The sequence below is a fragment of the Podarcis melisellensis genome (genome assembly GCF_964234715.1).
Source record: "Podarcis melisellensis genome assembly, chromosome: 6".
NCBI classification, from domain to species: Eukaryota; Metazoa; Chordata; class Lepidosauria; order Squamata; family Lacertidae; genus Podarcis; species Podarcis melisellensis.
Window position 1 is genome coordinate 93,404,901 of NC_138538.1, and position 11,683 is coordinate 93,416,583.

Consider the following 11,683-nt stretch of genomic DNA (forward strand, 5'->3'; position numbering starts at 1 on the left):
AAATAACAAAACAAGAGAAATAAAACAACAATAAATATTAATCTGTTTGAAGCTGTGGTTTGTAGCAATCTACTGGATGTGCAGTGTGATACCTCCTCTGCATGGAACTGTAAAAGCTTCTTGAATATATAGGGACTCTGGTTTTATTTTATTTTTTATTATCTATCACATTTATGTCCCACCTTTCCTTTAGGGAGCTCAAGGTGGTGTATATGGTTCTCTTTTGCCCTGTTTTGTCCTCACAACAACACTGTGAGGCTTTAAGTAAGTTGTAACTCAAAATCACCTGATAATTGCACAACAGCCAGTCATTTTTCTCTGTGGCCCATACAGGCTTCCCTGGAAAAGAGAAGCTGATAACACACTGGAAGATGACTCTTCAGCCCCCAAATACGGACGATATCTCACCCAATGCTCTACAAAATGAAACGGAAGAAACCATAGAGGATTCCTTGTTGGAAAAGCCCTTGGAGTCTGAAAGAGTTCTGCTGAAAATGGAGCCCAGTGGCCCTTCGGGATGCAACACAAGGCTTTCCCCAGGTTCATTTAGCATATCTAGCAGTTCTGAAGATAAAGATGTGGTAAACCCATTAGGTGAAAGGACTGGGTGTGTAGCCCAAGTTACCCGGCAATATTCTCTCACAGAAGAGGAAAACAATTTGCTCAACACTACTCTAGAACAAAAAATGAGCTCAGAAGACCAGCAGAGCCTTCACTCCTTGGAACAACCTGAGGGAAGAACAGAGGACTTAGATTCTGATGGAAATCTCCTGAAAATAGAGACAGGTGGTCCTCCAGTATGTAATATATTGCCTTCCTCAGGCATAGATAGTTTATCAGACAGTTTTGCACCCGAAGATGCGGTAGGTTCCTCAGATGAAAGGGCTGAATGTTCAACCCAAGTTGGCCTACAAGATTCTCCAATGGAAGAGAAGAACAGTTCACCCGAAACCATCCCTCAGGAAAAAGTGAGCAAAGTGAGTTTCCTCAACACTACTCTAGAACAAAAAATGAGCTCAGAGGACCAGCAGAGCCTTCACTCCTTGGAACAACCTGAGGGAAAAACAGAGGACTTAGATTCTGATGGAAATCTCCTGAAAATAGAGACAGGTGGTCCTCCAGTATGTAATATATTGCCTTCCTCAGGCATAGATAGTTTATCAGACAGTTTTGCACCCGAAGATGCGGTAGGTTCCTCAGATGAAAGGGCTGAATGTTCAATCCAAGTTGGCCTACAAGATTCTCCAATGGAAGAGAAGAACAGTTCGCCCGAAACCATCCCTCAGGAAAAAGTGAGCAAAGTGAGTTTGCTCAACACTGCTCTAGAACAAAAAAAGAGCTCAGAGGACCAGCAGAGCCTTCACTCCTTGGAACAACCTGAGGGAAGAACAGAGGACTTAAATTCTGATGGAAATCTCCTGAAAATAGAGACAGGTGGTCCTCCAGTATGTAATATATTGCCTTCCTCAGGCATAGATAGTTTATCAGACAGTTTTGCACCCGAAGATGCGGTAGGTTCCTCAGATGAAAGGGCTGAATGCTCAACCCAAGTTGGCCTACAAGATTCTCCAATGGAAGAGAAGAACAGTTTGCCCGAAACCATCCCTCAGGAAAAAGTGAGTTCACAGAGCCAGCAAAGGGAGCACTCCTTGGAGGACCCTCATGATTCAAAAGAGAATCTGTTGGACAAGGAAAGAGAAACAGTTGTTGAAAAGCCTGAAAGCCCTGGGTTGGAAAGATCTTTGACTGAAGGTAAGACTGTAGGAACTATTCCATGGTAACTAACCTTGACTGCATACACATATGAAAGAGACCAGTCTAAAATTCTGCACTAAAGAAACAGATCAGGACCAGCGGGTTTGAATTAAGCACCTGGAATAAAGGACATAAAAGTATAAAACTGATTCTTGTTCCATGATTATTTTTTAAAAAGTTGCTCCAGCATGGAAGGGTGTGGTGTTGTTTGTTTGTTTGTTTGTTTGTTTGTTATTAAAGTGGAAGAGGATAAAGCTCATATATTTTAAACAGGCAGTTAGCTGTTAGAATTAGAAGTCAGAAGAATAGACTAGAAGGAAATACATACCACTCCTAACCTGACTTTTGGTAATCTTGTTTTGTGGATTTGATTTAAATCAAATTGATTTAAATAGTCAGTAAGACTTGATTTAAATCTTTTTCTTTTTTTTACAGAAAGACTCATTCTTGCTGGTATAATCTTAATATTTACAACCAGATGAAGGTTTCATTTTTGGAATAATAAATTTTCAGAGTAGTTTTTACAGTTATATCAAAAATTACTGATTTGTTTATACTATTAGAAATAAATTGACAGATAATTATGAAATTATTGTGAGGTTTAATAAGTTAACTGTTTATATTTGGACAACTTTTCTGCTGTGATTTATTGGCAGGAGAAAAATAATTATTTCCTTAATAACAATTTAAACAATTTATTTAACTGAAACAATAACATTATAGCATGTGTATCCATGTCTGTTAACCGATGTGGTTAAATGATTTTTTTATATAAAAAAACTTAGACTGAATTTTAGCACACATGAAAAACTTAATACTTCCTGATGAATAGCTTTTGGACTTAAACTTAAATAGAAAAGTATCTTTAGAAATTTTTTTCCTCCAAAAGCATTTTATTCTAAAAATCCAATTTAAATAACAAAAATTTGATTGAAAAAAAAAATCCATTTTTTTTTAAAGCATTGCTTTTTATTCATCCTGCTTCAGGCTTTTGTCTGCAACCATGAGGCCAAAATATCCATGAGTTACCGTATATCCAACATGACCACCCCACTTGCAGAACAGATTTCTGCTTGCTCACTTACTTATTTATAAAAAATATTTATATACAACTATAGGACAAAAATGTATCAAAAGTGGTTTGTAGCAATTAAGGTAAAACCATACAATAAAAGCACATAGAGTTAAAAACAATCAGGTTAAAAACAGAGATCAGTAACCCATTGTATGGGGATTGTATTCTTGATTGTCTGCATAGGCCTGGCAAAATAGAAAATTTTTCAGCAAGCGTTTAACAGCTGGTACAGATTCTGCTGGAATTCTGTTGTGAGAGTGGAATACGGCTTGTGCCATGTTGACTGTAACCCTTGCTCTTTTGAAATACGAATGAAAGTTATGCATGTCCATATTGCCACCTTTGGTCGGGCAAAATAAAAGGCGGGTTGGGCAAAAATACGGAACAGGTCAGGACGGGATTGTGGGGGCTAAAAATTACTTTACCTGGTGCAGAAATGACATTTAAGTGCAAGATGGGAAGGGGGGGGGGAGGTGTGCTACGAGAGTGTAGTGAAAAGCATTGCCACATTGGAAACGAAACTTATGCCCTACATAAGTCTCATTTTCCAAAATACCAGAGAGCAAGAATTTGAGCTGACTCAGCACCACATTTATAAGAAGGGAGCTTTCGGGGCAAGCGCCTTCACGTTTTAGCTGGTACACTACATGATTTCTTTTTCTTCTGGTCTTGCTTTTGGGCCGGCTGGCCTTCTTCCTTGCTGCTATTTCTGGTAACGCTGATGTGTTTTTCAGGGTGCACGGAATGCAAAGCAGAGGCTGAGCCCTGCGCAGAAGAGGCAAGCCATCAGAGCGCAAGAGAACGGCCGATGGAGCAGCCAGGTAATGGTGAGAAAACCTTTGTCCTCTGCTGTAATGGTTCTAGGGGTTGCTCGTGCGTAAGTTGCCGTCACTCCTGGCTAGGTTACCTGGTTGAACCCTTTCTGTCTGGACAACCCTTCACTTCGTGGCTGTTTCAGTCGCTGGCAGAATCCGTCAGTGGGCGTTTCTTGAACCTCTTCCAGCAAATAAGTTCTTTGACGCCAAGTCTCCTCCTACTCTCCCTGCGCGGAAGTCTTCTGCGCAGGGAGGCTGTGGGCAGCGGAGGACCCGTGCTCTCCCCGCTGGTCTCCGGCGAGGAGTCCTGGAGCCTCCTCTCCGATTCCCCCATCTGCCCCCCTTCTCCACTGGTGTTACGCTGATTTCCTTCCCCAGCAGATGGGCTGCCTCTCTCCCTACTGGGACCCTCTCCGGCATCCCTCTGGAGCCTTCCCTCCGCCTCTAGCTCCGATGGCAGTTCCCTGACATCTGCATAGCAACAAAGCTGATCAAATGGATTTTAATTAAGAAATGACAAAAAAGGAAATTAAATTAAATTAAAAGGGCTTGTATTGGGAATGTTACTCCAGTTCTTAGTATCCAAAACTGTCTATTCCTTTTCAGCCAGGGTTTCTTGTGTAAGAAAGGGGTAGGGCTTCTCTGTCCCACTGGCCGAATGTGATCGTCCAGACCCATCCCTTCTCTCCCTCTAGCCCTTGGGACCCCAGGCCACGTGCTTAGGGAAGTTTTTAGTGACTGATGTTTTAATGTATTTTAATCCTTTGTTGGAAGCTGCCCAGAATGGCTGGGGAAACCCAGCCAGATGGGTGGGGTATAAATATCATCATTATCATCACCCCTGCCCTATACCCTCCCCAGTGTTTCTGCCCAGGCGGCAGCAGTGATGGCATGGTGGGTCAGTGGCGTAGCGTGGGTTGTCAGCACCCAGGGCAAGGCAAGTAATTTGCGCCCCCTAACCCGTGGATTTGCGCCCCCTAACCCTAACCTCCAGATGTTGCAACCGGTGCGACCGGCCCCCCCTGCACCCACCATGCTACGCCACTGTGGTAGGTCTGCCATGCTCACCTAACCTTTGGTCAGTTGCTTTGCTACTTACCAGGAGGGAGAGAGAGGAGGATGGAGGTGAGGCTGGCAAAGTGCAAACTCGGCCACAGAAACCCTGGATTGGCTTGGCTGTTTCGTTTGCAACATTCCCACCTCACCAAGACCTCTCCTCTCTCCTTCCCTCTACCTCCTGATAAGCAGCAGCAACATGACCGAGGTCAGAGGTCAGGTGAGCTTTCATGCGGCTAGAACATGGGTAGGCAAACTAAGGCCCGGGGGCCGGATCCAGCCCAATCACCTTCTAAATCCAGCCTGTGGATGGTCTGGGAATCAGCATGTTTTTACATGAGTAGAATGTGTCCTTTTATTTAAAATGCATCTCTGGGTTGTTAGTCCAGCGCCCCACAAGGTCTGAGGGTCAGTGGACTGCTGGAAAAGTTTGCTGACCCCGGGCTAGAAAAATAAGAGCCACAGAGATTGCCCTGCTCATGTTATTGCTGACTCCGCTCCCCAGTTTTCTCTCTGGCCCTGGACACCACTTGCATGTGGCCCCTGGGAAGCTGGCCATGGGGCAGAGCTGATGTTTGACGGCAACTTTGCTGCCAACGGAGCCTGGTGTGTGTGTGTCAGGAGGTGGCAGCCCCCCTTTGGAGTATGAAATATTTTCAGTACAAGGTGAAGCTAGTCTATGCCGTCCACCATGTGTTTCCCTGAGTCTATTGCTGTGTGGATTGATGGACTTTTATTGATTTTAAAATAAAGCTTTTTATTGATTTTCACAATGCAACAGACAACAATTTGATTGATAGCATTTTTTTTATCCTGCTCTTCAGCTGGGGAGTGGGGAGAGGGGAGGGAGACTTCCTTGAGTGGCTTACAAATATCAGTGATGATAAGGCATTTTGTGGTATATCAGGCTCCTTTCTGAATCACCTTTTTCTGTCTTTCATGGTCTTCAGGTTTGGTGTCCCATGGGTTTGCTCTGGGAGCTGCGGTGCTTTTGGCTGCTGTTTTTATCAGCGCCTCTGGCTATCTCACTTCTCCCCCCCTGAATGTGCCCAAAAACCCAGTTGTGGAGGCCTTCCTGTCAAGATTTGAACCTCTGAAGGAGAGCTTCCCGGGTCAGAGACCTTACCTGTGGGTCCGGGTCCGGAAAGTCCTACAGAAACACCTCAATTCTTCCCGCCACACGGAGCCAGCTATCTTACTCCTTGCCTCTGCGCAGGAAGGCAAAGCAACCTTGAAGTGTCTGAGCTCCCAGATTGCAGATATCTACTCCTCATCCCTCGGCGGCAGCATGGTCCAGGTGGATGGAGCCTCGAAATCCACTCTCAGCAGCGACAGGGCCAAGCTGGCTGTCGACGAGGAGCTCACCTCTGGCTTCCACAGAGGGGCGAGGGCGGCCGTGGTGCATCATTTTGAGTCTCTGCCTGCGGCTTCCACCTTGATCTTTTACAAGTACTGCGACCACGAGAGCGCAGCTTTCAGAGACGTGGCGCTGATTTTGACAGTCTTGCTGGAGGATGAGAACCTGGAGCCTAATCTTGGCTCGCAGACTATGGAGGAAAACGTGCGGGACTTCCTCTGGGCCAAGTTCACGAACTCAGACATGGCTTCCACATCCTACAACCACATGGACACGGACAAACTGAGTGGGTTGTGGAGCCGCATATCTCACCTGGTCCTCCCAGTCTACCCGGTACAAGCCATAGACGATGCTGGTTGCCCTTTGCAAGCCAGAGCCCAGGGCTGAACAAGGCGGGTTTCAGAGGAAAGCCAAAAAGCTCTGAAGGATTTGCACCAATCAAGGAAACTTGTTTTTCCCCTACATAACTGTGTGAACCAAACAAGGGTCTAGAAGCATTAATGAGGAGCTGGCTGATTTTATATCAATAATGCATTTTGATGTTGGTATTGATTGACAAAATGAGAAGTATATTAACTGTGCTACCTCTGTAGCCATTTCAGCATTTGTGATGCAATCAAAGGACATTTTTAAAAAATACTAATGGACAGGGGGGTGGTATTTATCTCTTGCACGTTGCACATCCAGAATGTTTTTTGCCACTGGAGGAAAACAGAATGAATGCAGAGACCCAGGAAATTGCCCTTAGCAAACTCTGCCCTTGTTAAAAGTTAGTTTTGATACAGCAGTGTGCCTAAGTTTTCCGTTATATTGATTAAATCCTCATGTGCAGGGGTGGGGAATATACCCTGTAACATGTACCTGAAATTTGGAAGGCCCTGGTTTAGCAGCTTCTATTAACTCTTCACAAGCAAAGGAAAAACAATGAATACTACATCTGTGACCAGCCGTAAAACAGGGAAGGCTGTCGTTCCCTGCAATATATATCAGCACAGGATCATTCTGTGTGTCTTATTTGGTGTTGACACTAAATCAAAAGCATAGAAAGAATACTATAAATACATAGATGAAGCAAACGGTGTGGCCTCAATATGGTTCACGTCTGTTGTACTGATGGGGGGAGACCATTACAGGTTAAACTCAGGGAACGGGGGTTCACACAGTTGAATGCAATAAATCGGGAAACTCCTGAAGAATGATGCAACCTTACACTTGGGTGTGCCTTAGCCAGTTGCACAAATTTCTTTCTTAGGTAGTGAGATGAGTGGAAAAGCAAGTCATGTATGTAAGAAGCGGAGAGCATGGGTAGCTAGGGAGGGAAATGTTGTTGTTGTTTTTTCAATTTAACTTGATAACCTAGCGGTGATCATATCCCCAGACAGTATAGCAAGGCTACACAGAAACCACAGGTGGCAGATAAATGCAGTTGTCATTTTCCCATGTGAAACTGCATAGCATTTCCATTGAATAATACATTTTTTTAGAGACAAAGCTAGTCTGGATGAAAGAGGTAAATGCTGGAAGCAGAAATGGTAAGTGGAGTCACAAACGGGAGAAGGAAGAATTTTTTTTTTTAAAGGACTATGTCTTTGTGTAGGAGAATCTCTCAGGAAGGCAAATCTGTCTGTTCCAAAGTAACAGAGAACAAACTTCATGCCAAAAGAAGTGTCTCCTTTCTTAAAAATCCTAATGGATATTTGCTGGTGATTTGGTAGAATCCTGGGGCAGTATCCAATACGCTTGTTCCACGAGCTCAAGAATTCCTGTTTGCACAGTGGAACTCTCCCACTCTCTCCCTGCGTGTGCCCTGCCCCCTCCCAAAATCTGCTCTGGAGGGTGGGTGGGAGACCCCTGAACAGATTCAGGGGGTGCATGAGGAGAGGGAAGAGAAGCTCTGTCAAACAGCCCAAAGCCCTTGTGCTGATGGAACTAGTTCATTGAATACCACCTGCTATAGTTACATGGCAGGTGTCAGTTGGTTCCGTAGCTTGAGTTCCATCAGCACCCACCATTCAATCATATTTCAATCATATGCCATCCCTGTATTAACTGCTACGTTAATTGTTTCACATCTGCACCGTTTGCACTTGCAGTGCCACCTTACGTATGTCTACTCAGAAGCAAGTCCCAGTATATTCAGTGGAGCTTATTTCCAGGAAAGGACGCATAAGATAGAAAACTTTCTTTCCTTCTGTTACCTGCTTTGTCTCCTGGGAAACAAAGGGCAGTATTAGGCATACCCAGAGTAACCCATGGGAATTTCTGAACACGGCTAACTTAAGTTCATTAATTTCAGTGAGTGTAACTTGGTTGGATACAACCCGACTCTTGTCTCCTCGCTTGCAGTAGAAAAGAAAACCATCACAAATCATTAAGACTGTGCATGCTGCTTTCTTTAAAGGTTCATATAGCTTGAATCCAGCTGTTTTGTGTCTCCGATCAGAAGGCAAGTTTTGTGTCTCTCTGTTCAGAAGGCAAGTTCAGGTTCTTGGCTGCCAAGCCAAGAACAACTCACCTAGATTATTTTTGATTTGAAGTCGAACATGGAATTGCAGTCTGAAGGAGCCACACTTGCGAATAGCATTGCCAACCTAACAGAAGTTTGAATTGTAGCAATGAGCACATCCATCTTATAAAAATCTTTGCCTTCTGATTTCTGCAAATCAAGTTGCTGCTAAAGGCACAAAAGCAGCTACGTTTTGATCGGTTAGCAACACTACTGGACAGCAAATAAAGAAGTGCAATTAATTTGTCATTTTAAGTAACACTGAAAATCTAGTCAAATAAATATGAGCTAATAAAGGATATGAATGAAGTGCATTAAAAATATTTTTGATCTTTGTGTGAAATAAAAGTCAAAGTGGAAGTTATCACATATTACTAGTGACACTTGGGTATTGTCCACAGTTTACCGTACATACAGGACACATATACATACAGGACACATGGAAATCGCACACAGAGATGGATGGACAGATGGACAGGAAGACACTTTTAGCGGGCGGGCGGGGGGGGGTATAAAAGCAGACACACCCAGCAGAGAAGACCACAATGCTGGGCCATGAAGAGAGGAACACATTATTATTATTATTATTATTATTATTATTATTATTATTATTATTATTATTACAATGGAGAGGAACTCACAACCTCTGCTGTGTGTGCTTTTCTGACCTCTTTGAGCATACGTGTACCTGCCTGCCTATATGGTATGAGTGGACCATGTGTATCTGTGAGTTGAGTGCATCAGCCTGTAGGTATCTTCTTCTTCTTCGATCACTCGTAGCCGATTAAGATTGTCTTCCATAAACACGGTCTTAACAGTGAGTCTGTAGGTGACTGTGGAGGTCAATTCTGAATCCACACATCCTTCCACAGTGGGAACATAGGTTTCTGGGTAGGAGTTGATCACGGTGTGGATTTGCCAAGCGTGCCTTCCTCTTAGCACGTTTCTCCCTTTCATCCTGAGTTCAAGTGTCTTCAAAGCCCATGACACCTTTGGTAAAGGCTGTTCTCCAATTGGAGCCCTCGCAGGACAGTGTTTCCCAATTGTCGGTGTCTATACTACATTTTTTTAGATTTGCCTTGAGAGAGTCTTTGAACCTCTTTTGTTGACCACCAGCATTACGCTTTCCATTTTTAAGTTTGGAATAGAGTAGTTGCTTTGGAGGACGATAATCAGGCATCCACGCAACATGACCTGTCCAACAAAGTTGATATTGAAGAAAGTTCGTTGAGGACTTATTGGATCATTCTTTGTCTAGCTCCTCTCCTTTGACCTTACTGCCTTGGGTGACCCTTCTGGGAGTAAGAGACTCCTGATGGCTTCGCTCACAAGGGTCACAGGAACATGCAAGCCCATTCACCACAACAAGGTGATGATCCAGCGAGTGAGCCAAAGCACAGGAGATGTGTAGCAGATGTCACCTCGTATTTTGCATTTAACAGAGGACTGAAGCCTCCAAAGAAAGCCAGAGGAAAGCCGTTTTGTAACCAGTTGTAAACTTGTGCTCTTTCCCCAAGGATATGTTTTGAGAGACAACAATTTTATCTCGGAGCCTGTGTTGGAATTGCAACCAACTTTGCTTGGCCTTGTTGACATGTATGAGTTCCCAGCAAAGATTCAGTGACCTTGGAGTCTCAAATTTCAGCGGCATCATGTGCAACACCAAAGTTCAGCACCAGCAGCCTCTCGTCTCCCATTCTACATCGTAGCTGTGGTGCCCCTGAGGCTCCGAACCAGTTGCACTCCCCTAAATCCACCTGTGAACCCCAAGGTCTCCATGGAGGCTGGTGGAGAACAAAGGAGAAAGGAGAAGATTGATAGACCTGCCTGCCTTAAGATTAGAATGCTGGGAATGGAAATGAATGACGATGGACTGTTGACATTAATCCATCCTTACTTACTTTTACCTTTCTGTCCTATTTTATAAATATACAACAATATGAACAAAAAGTCAAAAAAATTTAATTTCCCATTTTCTTATCAAAGTGATGCCCTACTACAGTGGACGCCCCGAGTTGCAAACGTGGTCTGTGCGGGAGGCCCGTTCACAACCTGCAACCCCGCGTCTGCGCACGCGCAGGTTGTGATTTGGCGCTTCTGCACATGCGCAAAGCGCGATTTAGTGCTTCTGTGCATGCGTGAGCGCCAAAACCCGGAAGTAACACATCCCGGTACTTCCAGGTTTCGGCACATCCGTAACCCAAAAACGCGTAACCTGAAGTGTCTGTAACCCGAGGTATGACTGTATAGGCTCAACCTGCTTGAAATTAGCAATCTTTTTGTCCTGGGGAGTTTGAGGTACTGCTAACCTCCCAGGTTCAGGGGAAAAGGGATAGGAGAACCTGATTAATGTGCGTTCTCTCCTCCTAGTCAAGTGCTGCAATGGGGAGGAAAGCCCTTGCCAAATAGCATGCCTCTTAGAGAGGAAACAGCAAATACTGCTAAGACTGCAGTCTAAGAATGGCAGTCTCCCCACTGAGTTCACGGGGGACTTACTTCAACAGTGGTTATTTTACAATCATCACAAACAGTTGCCACTTACAAAAGAGTAAAGGGAACCTCTTAGCCTGGATCACCCTCTCAGCAACAGCCAGACTTCCAGTACTTTGCGAAAGGCTGACACACACAACTTTTACATTCTAGTAAAGGTAAAGGACCCCTGACAGTTAAGTCCAGTCACAAATGACTCTGGGGTTGCAGCGCTCATCTTGCTTTACTGGCTGAGGGAGCTGACGTTTGTCTGCAGACAGTTTTTTAAAAAAATAATAATATTTATTACTTTTAAACACAAAAAAAGGAAAGAGAAAAAAGAGAAAAAGAAAAAACAATACAATACAATATATAAACATTACACAACACAACACAACACAATAAACTAAACCAAACCTAACAAAAACAATTTAAAACTCACATCATATCATTTCAATATCTTAACTTTCATTCACTTGTTTCAAGGACCTCCTCACACCTCCCTTTTTGTCTTCCATTTCTATTAATTGTTTCAGCAATTCCTTTCCATCTTCCTCTATTTTCTGTCATATAATTGTCTTAACATATTTTAACTTTTTCCCCCTTTAATACTCTAATAATCTATTTGTACTTAATTCCTTATAACATTT

General features: G+C 43.7%; 1 protein-coding gene across 1 annotated transcript; it reads left to right on the forward strand.

Moving 5' to 3' along the window:
• The first annotated feature begins 1,424 nt into the window (after positions 1–1,424).
• On the forward strand, positions 1,425–8,935 carry TOR1AIP2 (torsin 1A interacting protein 2). The gene is made up of 4 exons (XM_081915150.1): positions 1,425–1,752; positions 3,565–3,657; positions 5,652–7,568; positions 7,614–8,935. Exons 1-3 carry the CDS (start codon positions 1,572–1,574, stop codon positions 6,443–6,445), a joined length of 1,068 nt encoding a protein of 355 aa, XP_081771276.1. The 5' UTR covers positions 1,425–1,571; the 3' UTR covers positions 6,446–7,568; positions 7,614–8,935.
• Positions 8,936–11,683: the final 2,748 nt, after the last annotated feature.

Excerpts from the sequence above, each read along its gene's own strand:
- TOR1AIP2 (XM_081915150.1), top strand. The coding sequence starts at position 1,572 with ATGGAAGAGAAGAACAGTTTGCCCGAAACCATCCCTCAGGAAAAAGTG. Across the intron at positions 1,753-3,564 it reads GGAAAGATCTTTGACTGAAG|GGTGCACGGAATGCAAAGCA; the intron begins GTAAGACTGTAG and ends TGTGTTTTTCAG. Across the intron at positions 3,658-5,651 it reads GATGGAGCAGCCAGGTAATG|GTTTGGTGTCCCATGGGTTT; the intron begins GTGAGAAAACCT and ends CATGGTCTTCAG.